The sequence below is a fragment of the Bufo bufo genome, chromosome 8, assembly GCF_905171765.1.
Source record: "Bufo bufo chromosome 8, aBufBuf1.1, whole genome shotgun sequence".
Classification (NCBI taxonomy): Eukaryota; Metazoa; Chordata; class Amphibia; order Anura; family Bufonidae; genus Bufo; species Bufo bufo.
In genome coordinates this window covers 116,232,651-116,249,089 of record NC_053396.1, presented here as the reverse complement: position 1 = coordinate 116,249,089, position 16,439 = coordinate 116,232,651, and the positions used below count along the sequence as shown (strand labels likewise).

At 45.8% G+C, this 16,439-nt stretch overlaps 1 protein-coding gene across 1 annotated transcript in view; it reads left to right on the top strand.

Annotated features, from left to right (window-relative positions):
- The window catches only part of THOC2 (THO complex 2), a 140,522-nt gene extending 133,890 nt beyond the window's left edge, over positions 1–6,632 (top strand). The window contains exons 38-39 of the mRNA XM_040406139.1: positions 2,980–3,024; positions 5,812–6,632. Of these exons, the coding sequence (XP_040262073.1) occupies positions 2,980–3,007 (28 nt within the window). The 3' untranslated portion in view covers positions 3,008–3,024; positions 5,812–6,632. The remainder of the gene's footprint in view (positions 1–2,979; positions 3,025–5,811) is intronic.
- The last annotated feature ends 9,807 nt before the right edge of the window (positions 6,633–16,439 follow it).

The following is a 16,439-nucleotide window of genomic DNA, read 5'->3' as shown; positions in this document are numbered from 1 at the left end:
CCGGATGGAGTTCCTTCACTCCGTCATTGCTTCACTGGTCCAGGGAGAGTTCCTTTCCTCCATAGACATCCAGGACGCGTACCTACACGTCCCCATTGCCCAGGCGCCCCAGCACTTTCTCAGCTTCGCCTTAGGGCCCCATCACTTCCAGTTTGTCGCCCTCCCCTTTGGGCTGGCAACAGCACCGCAAGTCTTCATGAAGGTCCTCGCTCCCCTACTTGCCCTACTTCGCTTCAGGGGCATCACTCTGATTCCCTACCTGGACGACATTCTGGTCAAGGCTGCAACCCTGGCCCAGAACAAGGCCAGCCTTCTTATTACTCTGGATACCCCGACTCAGTTCGGCTGGCTGGTGAATTTCCAGAAGTCCTCCCTGGCCCCGGCCAGACGACTCACGTTCTTAGGGATGACCCTGGACACGGAGAAGGCGTTGGTCCGCTTCCCCGTGGACAAGCAGCGGGTACTCCAGCGGTTAGTTCGCCTGCTTCTCAATCGCAGGCGCCCATCTATCCGTTGCTGTATGCAAGTCTTAGGGGCTCTGGTCGCTTCGAAGATTCCATTTGCACAATTCCACTCCCGCCCGCTCCAACGGGCGATCTTGACTCAGTGGGACAAATCTTCACTGTCCTTGGACCGTCACATGAGTCTGCCCACACAGGTGTGTCTAGCTCTCAGGTGGTGGCTCCGGATCCCGACCTTGCAGTCGGGGAAGTCCTTTCTCCCGGTCTCGTGGACGATCATTACCACCGACGCCAGCCTTCAAGGCTGGGGAGGATTCTTCCCTCCCTGGACGGTCCAGGGCTTATGGTCTCAATTGGAGTCCAGTCTGCCAATCAACATCTTAGAACTCTGGGCCATTTAGCTCTCCCTTCTTCATTGGGCGCCTCTCCTGAAGGGCCGGCCAGTACGGATTCAATCCGACAATGCCACGGCGGTGGCTTATATCAACCACCAGGGGGATACCCGCAGCCCTGCGTTGATGAGGGAGTCAGCAAAAATCCTGAGGTGGGCGGAGTTACATGTTCCAGCTTTTTCAGCTGTGTTCATTCCGGGAGTGGAGAACTGGGCGGCAGATTTTCTCAGCCGGACGACTCTGGACCCCGGGGAATTGTCCCTGCACCCGGAGGTGTTCGAATAGATCGGTCTCCGGTGGGGTCATCCGGAGGTGGACTTGATGGTGTCCAGGGTCAACCACAAACTTCCCACCTTCTTCTCTCGCACAAGAGATCCAAAGGCGTGCGCTGCAGACGCTCTGGTAGCACCATGGCACGAGTTATCCCCAGTTTGTGTTCCCGCCTCTTCCTCTGCTGCGTGTCCTGCACAGGATCAAGCCTAGGGGTGTTCAGGCAATTCTCATCGCACTGGACTGGCCCTGCCGGGTGTGGTACTCCAACGTCGTTCTCCTCCTAGCAGACGCACCATGGCCCCTTCCTCTCAGGGCCGATCTGCTCTCTCAGGGACCTGCCTTCCATTAGCATTTAGATTCGCTTCTGTTTTATCAGTTCTTTTCTGCTACTCCTACTGCTTGGGCACAAACTGATATGCTCTCTCCTCACTGGGGAGGGTATAGCTGGCAGCAGAGGAGCTATCACTTTCTAGCCTAGTGTCGCCTCCTAGGGCAGCAAGCGGCTATATCCACGGTCCTGTGTCCCCCAATGAACTCAGCGAGAGAGATTTTACAGCTTAGTTCACAAAAATCTCCTTTTTACAACCCTTTTGGTTTAGTAAAATAGCCTTGAGAAAGCATTGCTCAGGCGAGTAGATGCTACAGTGTAGCCATCGTATTATGTGCGCCAATTACATAGATCATAGAACTTATCAGTTCTTGTAGTTACCAGTAAACGTGTAACCTTTTAAAGATGAATTTGGAAAACTTCCTCATTGGAGATTGCATTATTCAATATAATTGTGAATTTCTTAGTTACGACTGTGGCATGGGGGACAGTAGCTTAATTTTCGGGGCCCAAAAGTCACCTATTTAAATTGACACTTGCCTGGTGATTAGCTTATTTCATGGGTCAGAAGAAACTGGGTCTGGCTATTTCGTGGTATTTCCCATTTAAATTAATGGATGAATTAACACTTTGTTAGTAGCTCTCCACTGTGACCCATAGAGGGAAAGAGTAGGAAATTCCCCTGTAAGACATCTATATACCCTAACAGGGCATATGAGACAATCTCTTTTAAAGGAGTTTTCTGGGATTTTAATATTGATGACCTTTTCTTAGGATAGGTTATTAATATAAGATCCGCAGGGGGCTCCTCTCTCTGCATCCTCGCTGATCAGCTGTTTGCAAGGGTGACTATGATGCTACAGTGAGCGGAACAGCCCCTTCACACAGCTAGTTGTCAGATCCCCTTCCCATCTAATATTGGTATTCAAATCCCAGAAAACCCATTTACGTTACAGTGCACTTGCTGGTTTTGTGAACTGTAAGTGGTGCATTGCTTGCATTTTGTTGGATTATGCCTCTTTTTTTTCCTTTTGGAGAAGACTCCTAGAGCAGCAAACTACATTTTCATCAAAGCTCTGCACTGTCCATCACTCGCAAAAGAAATGCCTGTAATCCTGCTCCCTGCATTACCTATCCTGACGACAGGGCATCAATATCAGGAGCCTGAAAGCCCCTTTCAATAGTGTAATTATCCATGTTAAACACCTGGAATTATTTTCTCTGTATGAGTCAGGCCTCATGCACATGGGGCTGTGTGCTGTCCGCATCCGTTGCTCCGATCCGTGGCCCCGCAAAAAAAATATATAACATGTTCAATTCTTGTCCACGCTTTGGGGCAGTTATATTAAAGGCTGTTCGTGCCGTTCCGCAAATTGCGGAACGCGCACGGACGCCATCCGTGTTTTGCGAACCGCAAAACACATAACGTTCGTGTGCATGTAGCCTAAATGTAAGGTGCACCATGACTTTTACATGAAAACTGTTGATTGAAACACTGACTTGGTTTCCTTAACTAATGGTTTACCCATAAATCTTCGGATAAACACAGATAATGTCTACGTACAGCAAGGTGAGTTTTCTGCTCTTGGTTATGTGTGCGATGTAGTGTAGTGCAGCCTATGGTAGACACACATTAAAGGGTTGCCTCATCTCTACATTGGTGGCATACCACTAGGATATCCTACCGATATGCCACCATTTACAAGGTGACTTGGACACGGAGCTTTGGGCATCCTTTTGGTAAATAAAGTTCAGTGTGAATGTATGAATGAAAGTGATAAATGTAAAGTTGTGTATCTGTGTACTAATAATCTACAAGGGGGAACTAACTCTCCTTAGGGAGAGAGCACCTTAATCAGTATGAGGAGACTTATAGGCCATACATGCTCTTCTGGAATTCTGGGAGGGAAGAAATGCAAATGAGCTCTTAACAAGCTTTGCCTCTAATGCCACCAGATGTAAGGCAGGTATCCTATAAGTCAATATTCAGCTCTTAAAATAAGCCTTGAGACATGACTTGGATATGAAATAAGCCAGCACCTCATCTGCAGACAGCTGTTTCGTGGTGAATATATATATATATAAAAAAAAAAAAAAAAACAACAAGCAGTCTCCAGTCTTTGTGGTTACTTATCGGCGCTGCAGATCCACACAGCGTCGCGGGAAAAGTTCGCTTCACATTAAAAGTTCCAGAAAATGTTGATCGCGCTGCCTTATGAGTGTAGAGTTCCAATCTCAGACCCTTCTTGCCAATGTTCAGGTTAATCCACCTTGTAGCCAAACAATCGGTAACCAGAGGCTGGTGAACTCACGTACAACAGATCCCTAGAGGGAAGTTATTCCACAAATAGTGAAGTTCCACCAGGTAGTTCCGCAACCAACAGGTTTTATTGTACTTACAAAATATCATAAAATTCAAGCCTAAAATCGAATTGCTTTCATCAGAGATCCACCCAACCCGGGTTTCGCCAGTCCAGCTTCGTCAGGGGCGATAGTGTGCACCTTCACAGGTGCAGTATTTATTGAGCCATGGTCTCTTCCAAAGACCGCCCATTAATTCAACTTTTTTTTTTTTTTCTTTTGGATGTTCAACAGAACTCAAGCAATAAAAATACTGAACATAATTCCTAAAGCCCGCAAGGGCCAGTGGTATTAAAACAAAATAGAAAAATACATCAACTCAACAGAGCATATAATTCACATACACTACTATCCCCCTATTCTCCATTCATGAAAAAAACACATAGCAGCGTTCCGATCACATGACCTCCCAGAGCCTATAACGACTCACTATATTCAATTCGTTCATAATACACAAGGCATCCAAGAACAGCGGCGACAAACCACCCCCCCACCCACAACTTATACCTTGACAATGTCTCAAAGAAATCCACCCACTACCCTTGCATAGTAATCTAAATGGGTCAATAGTGACAGCGACACAACCCCTAGCAATTTCTCTTTATTCCAGTTTATCGAACTCGACATTGAGTCCCGCTGGTTTTAAGGTTCCTAATTTATATATCCAACCAACTTCCTTGCGGTTGATATTAGCAACAGGATCCCCTCCCCTCCTATTCCTCTCCTATTCCTCTCCTATTCCTCTCCACCTTTTCTAAACCACTAAACTTCAAGCCCGCCGGATTTTTACCATGCGCTAGATTGAAGTGTAGTGGAACACTATGATCCTCTTTGCCCTTCCTGATGTTCCCTATATGCTCCTGCAGTCGGGTCTTCAGTTTCCGAAGAGTTCTGCCTACATACTGGAGCCCACAAGGGCACTCCAGCACGTACACAACCCCCATCGTCTCCCAGGACATTTCGCCTTTCATCTTATACGTCTGCCCTCCTCTCGACACAATTTCCTGCTGATTTTATTTTTTTTCTCTTTTTGTCCTCTCTGGTGCGGTTCCTGCACACAGTACAGAAACCGCACCAAGTGAACTGATCCCTAATTGTTTTATTTTTCACTGTGCAGCTGTGTACTAATGCATCTCGCAGCACCAGAAATACTATAAAATAGGAAAAGGAGTAATACTTTACCAGTTCCCTGCCACTCCTGTGCCACTGTTCCCTGGGACACCTGCCACTCTTTGTTCATGCCATACCATGTGACTGGTTCACGGTTCTAAGTGGTATCGATATGTCACTGCTACAGCCTGTAGCGATCACGATGTGCACGCCGTATCATGGTGCAGACCCATGACTTTATCCATGCGGCCACACCACAAAAGATAATCAATGGCTGCAACCCTAGGGACATATCCTATTTGATTAATCGGTAGAATACTTGATTACAAAAACACTCTAATAACAAAAAACAAATTTAAAAGAACATTTTCCTTTATAAAAACTCATCAGCCCCCCCGGGGCCATCAGCTTCCCTTAAGGGCCATCAGCTGTCCCCCCATCCAGTGCCATCTGCTACCCCCCCTCCCCAGGGCCATCAGCTGCCCTCTCCTAGACATGTCCCCAGTGCCAGTGAAATAAAATACTTACCTTTCCTGTAGGGGCGCTGCCGACATTCCAGAATTCTTCCATCTTCCTCTTCTGCACGCGCTGCACTAGGACCTGACGTAACGGCAAATGCTTCACTCGCGCTCCGTGGTCACATGACACACACAAAATCCTTGATGCTAATTTTTTTGCATCGAGGATTCGTTTGACGAGTTACATGATTCAATCAAGTAATCGTGTCAGCCCTATATGTCCCATACTTTGCTGCAACACGCGAAGCACAGACCCACAGATGTCAGACGGTCCGCATTGTGATGCAGTGTGCCCGTAACTGTCACAGTGGTTTGTGGGCCGCAAAATGACGTTTTAAAGCCTTATACATTTTTCCTTCTCTCCACAGAATACACTTTGAAGTAGTACATGGGATCCTGCAGCTGGATGATGACAAGATGTATCCAGGAGTCTATTCACCACAATATGATTTGCACAGATTTCTCTCAATGAAAAGGCCCAACTGCGTCTTCTTAAATTATTTTTCAGTTATTTTTTCACCATCAAGTAAATGTTCAAGTTGTGCATTACTGTATTTTAATGTGTCGCTAGTTTTCTTTTACGTTTATTTTCAGTACATGGCTGAAAGTGTTTACCTATTCCATAATTTTAAGCACAATGTGCTACAAACCGAGGATTGCCGCCGTGCAGATAGGGTTCCACATTTAGTGTGTACAGAGTTTCTTTTGGTTGTCGGAGAAGAAAAACTGCCTGAAACTTTGCAATTATTTGCTATATGAAATGCATCCTTCTTAATTGTTGCAACCGGAAATAAACAGTTATTCACCAGCTTTTGAATTTATCTCATTTAACCTCAGTTTTATTTATTACCTGGCCTTGTATGTGAGGCTTGCGGCGCACAGTTTCCCTGCTAATTGAGAGCAATTGTTTGTATATTGTGTAGAACGTAACGTGTCTGAAGAGGAGCGTGGGAAGCACGCCTTTTACTTGACTGTCCCCAAACACAATTCTGTTTTTGTCATAATGTTTTTTGAATCAAGGGAGAATAATTGTCACTCGCGAGGAGTTAGGGTTCAAATATACAAGTACAGAAGCTTTGTACCGCCGAACTATAGTGTGAAAAGTTTCAAAGACTTTTTTAAGGAAATTTTTAACTGATAACTTCTACCAGTGTAAGCTTTTTTTCTAAATAAACAATAGTTTTCTCAATGGGTCGTAAATCATTGTGTGTATTGTGCCTTATTGTACATTTATCATCCATTTTACTGGCTGAATTGCATGCCGCTGGGACGGTATTGCAATAAAAGCTGTGGTCTTGCCGATAACTGATGACTTGCACATAAAACATTCTGTCAATGCTGCAACTATGGAGATTTTCTTCGTTGAGCTCCTCACACCACACCACAGACTTCTTTGGTTGTTTCCCTAAGATCTGCTCTATTGTTGCCATGTTTTTCAACTGCATGGGATATAGGCAGCTAGTGGACGGCAGAGCTGACGGTCAGTGACAACTGGCGTCCCTAGAGGAAGCGGAGACTGTTTATTACTGTCCGTGCCTTCCTAATCACTCAATATACAGTGGTATAAGCCCCATGTACACATGTATAATTCCAGTGATCACAGGACAAATCGCTTGAGTGGCGGGTAGATGCAAGAGCTAAAGAGACAGATGTAAGACAGAGTCCGTGCAGGGGCTGTTAAGGGTACTTTCACACTTGTGGTGGTTGATTCTGGCAGGCAGTTCCGTTGCCTGTATGCAAACGCATGTCATTTTTTCTAACTGATCAGGCATTTTTCAGACTGATCAGGATCCTGATCAGTCAGAAAAATGCATTGCAATACCGGATCCGTTTTTCCAGTGTCATCAGGCAAAACGGATCCGGTATTTATTTTTTTCTCATTTTTAAAGGTCTGCGCATGCGCAGACCGTAAGCACGGATCCGGCATTACGGTATTTTGAATGCCGGATCCGGCACTAATACATTCCTATGGGGAAAAATGCCGGATCCGGCATTCAGGCAAGTCTTCATTTTTTTTTTGCCGGAGATAAAACCGTAGCATGCTACGGTTTTCTTTTACCTGATCAGTCAAAACTACTAAACTGAAGACATCCTGAACGGATTACTCTCTATTCAGAATGCATGGGGATATGCCTGATCAGTTCTTTTCCGGTATAGAGCCCCTAGGATGGAACTCGGTGCCGGAAAAGAAAAAACGCTAGCGTGAAAGTACCCTAAGATATCATGTCCAGAACTGCCACCCAAACACTTTCATCAGATGTGTTCAAAATATTATATATGAAATATGGCGCTAAGATTGCCAAAAAAGTGAAATATCACACATGCTTAAATAACAATTTAAAGAGGTTGTCTGCTTTTTTTTGTTAATTTATTTATATTTTTTTATATTGATGACCTATCCTCAGGATAGGTCATCAATATCAGATCATCGGGCTGTCGACTTCCCCACGATCAGCTGCCTTCTGCTCACGGTTTACCTGCTCACTGTCACAACTGCAGTGGTGAGCAGGTGTAATTAAAACCACGCCGTCCCTTTCACTTCAATGGAATGGCTCCTTTCTATTCAACTGCAATTGCGACGGTAAGCAGGTAAACAGTGAAGAGAAGGCAGCGCTTGTACAAGAGCTGCGGTCTCTTCATCCAGCTGATCGGCAGTGGTGCTGGGCGTCGGCCCCACGATCTGATATTCATGACCTATCCTGAGAATAGTTCATCAATAGAAAAAAAAAGAAAACTTTAAAAGAGAACCTGTCACCAGGGAATGCAGTATGATCTGCAGGCAGCATGTTATAGAGCAGGAGGAGCTGAGCAGATTGATATATAGTTTTGTGGTTAAAGATTCTCTAAAACTTGTAATTTATACATTTACTAGCTTTGCACAGGTATATTTCATCTATCTCATTTAATGTTTGTGTGTGTCGTTAAAAGATTTTGACAGTATTCACTATAACAGTGACATCTAAAGTACCCTGCTCCCTTAACAGTGACCTCCACAGCCGCCCACCTCTTAACACTGACCCCCCTACAGTGCCCAGTCTCCTTAAAATGGGACCTCCACAGCAGCCCACCCCCTTAGCTTTGACCTTCACAGCAGCCTGCCCCTTTAACAGAGTTCCACAGCACCCCACCACCTTGACAGTGACCTCCACAAAGCTCTGTTCCCTTAAAATGTGACCTCCACAACACCCCGCCCCCTTAACAGTGACCTCCATAGTACCCAGTCTCCTTAAGGCCTCTTGCACATGACAGTATGGCTTTTTCAGTATTTTACGGTCTGCAAAAAACGGATGACGTCCGTGTACATTCAGTTTTTTGCGTAACAGAACAGCTGGCCCCTGATAGAACATGTCCTATTATTGTCTGCATAACGGACAAGGATAGGACTGTTCTATCTTGGAACGGAAATACGGAGTACCTTCCATTTTTTTTCTTTTTTTGAGGATCCATTGAAATGAATAGTTCTGTATACGGAACACAAAGGCCTAACAGTGATTTCCTAACACCCCGCCCCCTTAAAAGTGGCCTCTACAGCAATCTGCCCCTTTACACTGACCTCCATAGCGGACTGTCCCCTTAACTAGGGCGGCCAGAGGTCTGGTTTTAGGGCAGACAGTTCGGCTTTCAGACTCCCTGTCCTCTGTCCGGCGCAGGGCCTGGACGGACACAGGAATGTCCTTTTGAACAGCTCACTCTCAGACAGCAGCACTGTGCTGTCTGAGCGTGAGCTGCAGGGAGAAAGTCACCCTGCCACCCACCCCTGCAGCTGACAGAAGTTGATTTTTACCTTCATTTTTTCAATTCCTGTTGGCTGCGGAGTGGGAGGGGGCATGGCCTAACTGGGCAAGGGGTGTGGCTTAGGGGGGGGGCACCCTACCTGCCTCTGAACTGTGACCTCCACAGCACTCTGCTCTCTTAACAGTGTCATCCACAGCGCCCTGCAGCAGTGAAAAAAAATGGCTCGGTTGTTATGGAAACCTGGTTTAAAACCGTGTAAGTGGAGACAAAGGGCCTGCGAGCTTCTATTAGCTAATGCATTTTTTTTGGGAATATCTCGGGAACAGTAAGTGCTAGAACGCGAAGACCCAGACTAAAACCTTCCCGGACACACACACACACACACACACACACACACACACACACACACACACACACACACACACACACACACACACACGTTTATATAATAGATGTCTCTGATTATTCTCAGTTGTACAGGGGGGCGGCTTGTGATTGATAGCAAGCATTCTCTGTGTATTTACATAGATAGCTGTCAGTCAGTGATGGTTGTGCACGGGGGTAGTCTTAAGTTCAGTTCCCACAAAGCTATAGATTAATCTGCTCAGCTCCTCCTGCTCTGACATTTTGCCTGCAGATTGCACTGCATTTCATGGTGACAAGTTCTCTATAAAAGGGTTATCCCTTGAAAGGTATTACTATGAATAGGGCATTTGGCGCCCCCTGCTATCTGTGCCGTGGCAGAAAGTCTGGTCCACCTTTTGCATTCACTGGTGGACTGACACAATCGGTAGCCTCTTTGCTTGAGTGCCATTATAAGGATCTCATAGTGAAGCATCTCGGACACCTTTCATTCATTCCTACTTCTAAATTCATAGAATATATAGCTATCTCTCCAGACAGTGGAGAAGAAAACTGATGGTGGCATTACATACCATAGCGCTATTAGTACGTTTGCTGGGGCTGTGTGTGAGGAACTATTTTCTGTGCAGGGGAGGAAGACAGGAGAACAGAGCTTTGGCAACTGTACCGGCAGGGTTAGCAGTAGTACACTGCTGGATGCTGCAGAGGGGTGCTTCAAAAATCTAGAAATAATAGTTCATTACTCCAGATATTAGTTTTTTTGTTGAGAAAATCCCTCTTAATGAGACTGATTTGAAAACGTTAAAATATAGCTAATATACAGTACAATCTGTAAAACGGTCAATTAAAGTCAACTTCTTTGATGGATTGTACTAGGACAGAAGGAGATGAAGTGAGGGAGTGGTAGATCCTACAGTATTCATAAGACCCATTAGATTGCAACAAAAATTCTGATTCTAAGCTATATATTGACCGTCATTGGTTATGTAATACTAATAGAATGTTAGAAAGTATTAGAATGAAGATAGCATAACTAAAAAAGATTGACTAAAGCCTTGTTCACACGTCAGTGGTCCACGTATGTGTGCTGTTCGTGTTCTCCGGGGACAGCACATGTACCCATTCTTTTTAATGTGTGTATTTACACCACTTTTTTTTACCACTGTTTTTAGCATGGAAGCATACTCTATTTTGTCAGTGTTCACGGATGCATCACACTCGCTATAGTCTATGGGTCTGTGAAAACCACAGATGCCATCCGTGTTTCACAGATCATTAGTAAGGGATGCATTGGAAATTATTTTTCAGCTGCACAGTGTCCATGAAACATGGATGACACATGGACCACACACAGATCAGTCATGGCCATGATAACAGAGGCATCACTGACCACCTTTTCACGGATTTAAGCACGGACGTGTGGATGAGGCTTAATCAGGTGAACTTTGGCCCTCTATAATCTGTTTATACAAAATACATTTCAAAGTCAATGTAAGGGGTTGCTAATAAGGCAGTTTCCCAATATGTAGAGTTGAGCGGACACCTTTAAGTTCGGGTTCGGCCGCACTTCGCAAAAAAGTTCGAGTTCAGGACCCGAACCCCATTGAAGTCAATGGGGACCCGAACTTTGGAGCACTAAAATAGCTCTAAAAAAAAGTCATGGAAAGGGCTAGAGGGCTGCAAAAGGCAGCAAAATGTGGTTAAGAGCATGGCAAGTGCTCTGCAAACAAATGTGGCTAGGGAAATAAAATAAAATACGTAAAAATAAAAAAATGATAATCTTGATCTAGGAGGAGGAGGCGGCGGTGGATGTGGCGGTGTAGGTGGAAGCGGTGGTGGAGGAGGAGAAGGTAGCCAACACTGGTTTTTATTTTTGTTTTTTTATAAAAAAATAAATTGTTTAAATTTGGGTAGACCCCAAAACATTGGAAAATATTAAAAATAAATCAAAGAGAAAGTGCGCTGGAGTACAACAATGGCTGGGTGAGGCCGGTATACATGTCTATTCTGCACAAGGTACGGACAAGTCCTGTGGGATCCCTGCCTGGTTCCTCTTAATGAATGTGAGCTTGTCCACATTGGCTGTGGACAGGCGGCTGTGCTTGTCTGTGATAACCCCCTCCTGCCGTGCTAAACAAACGTTCAGACAATACACTGGCTGCAGTGCAGGCCATCACCTCCAAGGCGTAAAGGGCAAGCTCAGGCCATGTGCCCAATTTGGAGACCCAGAAGTTGAAGGGGGCAGACCCATCAGTCAGTACGTGTAGGCTTGTGCACACATACTGCTCCACCATGTCACACGTCAACTTTCGATGTTCTTTTATGTGCCTACCATGGTGATCACGGGTAACGGGGAATCAGGGTTCTATGCCTGAGAGGGAGCTTGAGAAAAGGATACCACATCCAAGAGAGGTCAATGGCTGAAATCTGATTGGGTGGAGAGGGTGTGTCAAGTTATTAAATTAAATTTAGCACATGCGCCAGGCAAGGGATGTGCGTCAAACCGTCTAGGCCCAGCGCTGCTACGAGATTTCGCCCATTATCGCACCCCACCAGGCCGGGCTTGAGGCTCACTCATCGGTCTGTTCCATGCCCTTCCACAGCTCCTGCGCGGTGTGGGGTTTGTCCCCAAACAGATAAGTTTCAAAACTGCCTGCTGTCTTTTATCCCTGGCTGTGGTGAAGTTGGTGGTGAAGGTGTTACGCTGACCGGATGAAAAGGCGGTAGAGGATGATGAAGCGGAGTAGGAGGAGGAAGCAACAGGAGGCAAAGAGAAACGCCCTGCAATCCTCGGTGGTGGAAGGACATGCTAACTGCTATCCGCCTCAGGCCCAGCCGCCACTGCATTTACCCAGTGTGCTGTTAGGGAGATATAACGTCCCTGACTGTGCTTACTGGTCCAAGTATCCGTAGTCAGGTGCACCTTGCCACAGATGGCATTGCGCAGTGCACACCTGATTTTGTCCCCCACCTGGTTGTGAAGGGAAGGGATGGCTCACCTGGAAAAGTAGTGGCGGCAGGGCACAATGTACTGTGGGACAGCCACCGCCATCAGATTCTTAAAACTGTCCGTGTCCACCAGACGGAATGACAGCATTTCAAAGGCCAGGGATTTGGAAATGCTGGCATTCAGGGCCAGGGATTGTGGGTGGGTATTTCCTCTTTCGTTCCAGTGTTTGGGAGATAGACAGCTGAATGCTTCCATGGGACATTGTGGAGATGCTTGGTGACCGAGGTGGTGGCGTTGCTGGCACATCATCTGTTTGCAGGGTGGCAGGTGGCACTGTCACTCCAGAAGGGGATGAAGAGGCCGAGACTGCAGCAGAAGAGGAAGAAGAAGGAGCCAGAGACCTTTCTTGGTTTTTGAGGTGTCTACTCTACTGCAACTCGTGCTTTGCACTTAGATTCCTGGTCATGCAGGTTGTGCTCAGGTTTAGAACGTTTATGCCTCGCTTCAGGCTCTGATGGCACAGCGTGCAAACCCCTTGTCTCTTGTCGTCAGCACATTATCTGAAGAACTGCCACGACAGGAAACTCCTTGGAGCTGGCTTTGGTGTGATCGGTCCCTTGGTGCGGTGGGCAGTAGCAGGCATACTGTCTAGGGGACAGCCGCTCCGCTTTTGCACCCTGCTCCCTCTTTTGCTATGCTGGTGGCTCTGTGCGACCACCACCTCTTCCTCCAAACTACACAGGTCACTCGCATGACCTTGATTCCATGTGGGGTCGAGGACCTCATCGTCCTCCACATCATCTTCCACCCAGTTTTCACCCCTGCCCTTCTTGTCGGTCTGCACACTTTCAAAAGCCACAGCAGTTGGCACCTGTGTTTCGTCATCATCCGAGACGTGCTGCGGTGGTCCTCCCTTGTAGACATCCTGAAACATAAGTGGTTGGGCATCGGTGCACTCAATCTCTTCCACTTCTGGGGCAGGGCTGTGTGGATGGCCCTGGGAAACTTTGCTAGCAGAGTCATCAAAAAGCAGAAGAGACTGCTGCATGACTTGGGGCTCAGACTGCTTGGCTGATTTGCAAGGGGGTGAGGTGAAAGACTGATGGCCATGGGCTGCAGGTGCCAACTCTGATCTTTCAGCAGGAGACTGGGTGGGAGACAATGTGAAGGAACTGGAGGCACTGTCAGCCACCCAATCTACAGTCGTGGCCAAAAGTTTTGAGAATTACATAAATATTGGAAATTGGAAAAGTTGCTGCTTAAGTTTTTATAATAGCAATTTGCATATACTCCAGAATGTTATGAAGAGTGATCAGATGAATTGCATAGTCCTTCTTTGCCATGAAAATTAACTTAATCCCCAAAAAAACTTTCCACTGCATTTCATTGCTGTCATTAAAGGACCTGCTGAGATCATTTCAGTAATCGTCTTGTTAACTCAGGTGAGAATGTTGACGAGCACAAGGCTGGAGATCATTATGTCAGGCTGATTGGGTTAAAATGGCAGACTTGACATGTTAAATGAGGGTGATGCTTGAAATCATTGTTGTTCCATTGTTAACCATGGTGACCTGCAAAGAAACCCGTGCAGCCATCACTGCGTTGCATAAAAATGGCTTCACAGGCAAGGATATTGTGGCTACTAAGATTGCACCTCAATCAACAATTTATAGGATCATCAAGAACTTCAAGGAAAGAGGTTCAATTCTTGTTAAAAAGGCTTCAGGGCATCCAAGAAAGTCCAGCAAGCGCCAGGATCGTCTCCTAAAGAGGATTCAGCTGCGGGATCGGAGTGCCACCAGTGCAGAGCTTGCTCAGGAATGGCAGCAGGCAGGTGTGAGCGCATCTGCACCCACAGTGAGGCGAAGACTTTTGGAAGATGGCCTGGTATCAAGAAGGGCAGCAAAGAAGCCACTTCTCTCAAAAAAAAACATCAGGGACAGATTGATCTTCTGCAGAAAGTATGGTGAATGGACTGCTGAGGACTGGGGCAAAGTCATATTCTCCGATGAAGCCTCTTTCCGATTGTTTGGGGCATCTGGAAAAAGGCTTGTCTGGAGAAGAAAAGGTGGGCTCTACCATCAGTCCTGTGTCATGCCAACAGTAAAGCATCCTGAGACCATACATGTGTGGGGTTGCTTCTCATCCAAGGGAGTGGGCTCACTCACAATTTTGCCCAAAAACACAGCCATGAATAAAGAATGGTACCAAAACACCCTCCAACAGCAACTTCTTCCAACAATCCAACAACAGTTTGGTGAAGAACAATGCATTTTCCAGCACGATGGAGCACCATGCCATAAGGCAAAAGTGATAACTAAGTGGCTCGGGGACCAAAACGTTGACATTTTGGGTCCATGGCCTGGAAACTCCCCAGATCTTAATCTCATTGAGAACTTGTGGTCAATCCTCAAGAGGCGGGTGGACAAACAAAAACCCACTAATTCTGACAAACTCCAAGAAGTGATTATGAAAGAATGGGTTGCTATCAGTCAGGAATTGGCCCAGAAGTTGATTGAGAGCATGCCTAGTCGAATTGCAGAGGTCCTGAAAAAGAAGGGCCAACACTGCAAATACTGACTCTTTGCATAAATGTCATGTAATTGTCGATAAAAGCCTTTGAAACGTATGAAGTGCGTGTAATTATATTTCACTACATCACAGAAACAACTGAAACAAAGATCTAAAAGCAGTTTAGCAGCAAACTTTGTGAAAACTAATATTTGTGTCATTCTCAAAACTTTTGGCCACGACTGTTTTATCGCCTGTACTTGTTCTGGCCTCACCATTCATAGATCGGCGTTCGGGCCTACCAACTAACGCTGAAGGTTCTGTTGCCTACTCGCACCTGAGGAAGGTGTTTCACTTGTGCATGTAGATGGCACAGATCAACCACGTCCTCTCCCTGCAACAGGAGCTCCACCAACACCAGCAGCACCACGACCAGGGTCACGTCCCTTATTTGACGCTCTCCTCATTCTTTGCGTTCATCCACAAAATTAACAGATGGTTTATGTCAGGCAACAATGTAACCGCCAATAGTCAACAATTAAGTTCACTGACAGTAAGGCTCTGCCGGTGTCATAAAGAGAAACAATTTCCAGTGTGACAGGTGAATTTAATACAATTACTTCACGGTCACAAAAAAGGTGAATTTGTCAGGAAACAATGTAACAGCAGTATTCACTGGTTTTATTGGACTATCAAAAATGCAGTGCAGGCCGCAAATGTACTCTCTAGCACAAAAAGTGATTTTTTTTCAACCAACAATGTAACAGCAGTATTTACTCGTTTTATTGGACTGCCAGAAATGCAGCGCAGGCCAAAAAATTTACTTTCTAGCACAAAAAATGGGAATTTGTCAACCGACAATGTAACAGCAGCATTTACTGGTTTTATTTGACTGTCAGATATGCAGTGTCGGTGTGAGAAAGAGAAAAAAATTGCTACACACAAGTATGTGACAGACTAATGTAATTGAATTATTTTCACTGCCAGGTATGCACTGCAAGCCGCAGGGGTACCGCCCAAAAAAGGGAATTTGTCCCCCTGGAATCTAACAGATGGATTTAATGAATAGATTTTCCCTGTCAGATATTCAGCACAGGGGTACTTCACAGAATTTTTTTTTAATATGTCCCCCTGCTGGGGCCCTGAAGTCACAGACGGATTACCTATATTATTTTCCCTTCCCCTGCCACATATGCCTAGATGTCGCCCACTGAGCTACCAGAACAGGATTAAAGAAATGTCCCTGGCACACATGCAATTGCAAGTGCAATGCACTTGCAAAAATGGTCGCCGATGCCCACCTAACAAAAAGACTGATTAAAGCTTATTTCTCTTTGGCACTGGGCTCAGGGGTACAAAAATGTAGCATCGCACCCACAAAAATATTCGCTTTAGTTTGCAGATTTAACACCAAGAACACCAGAATTGTTTCCTAAT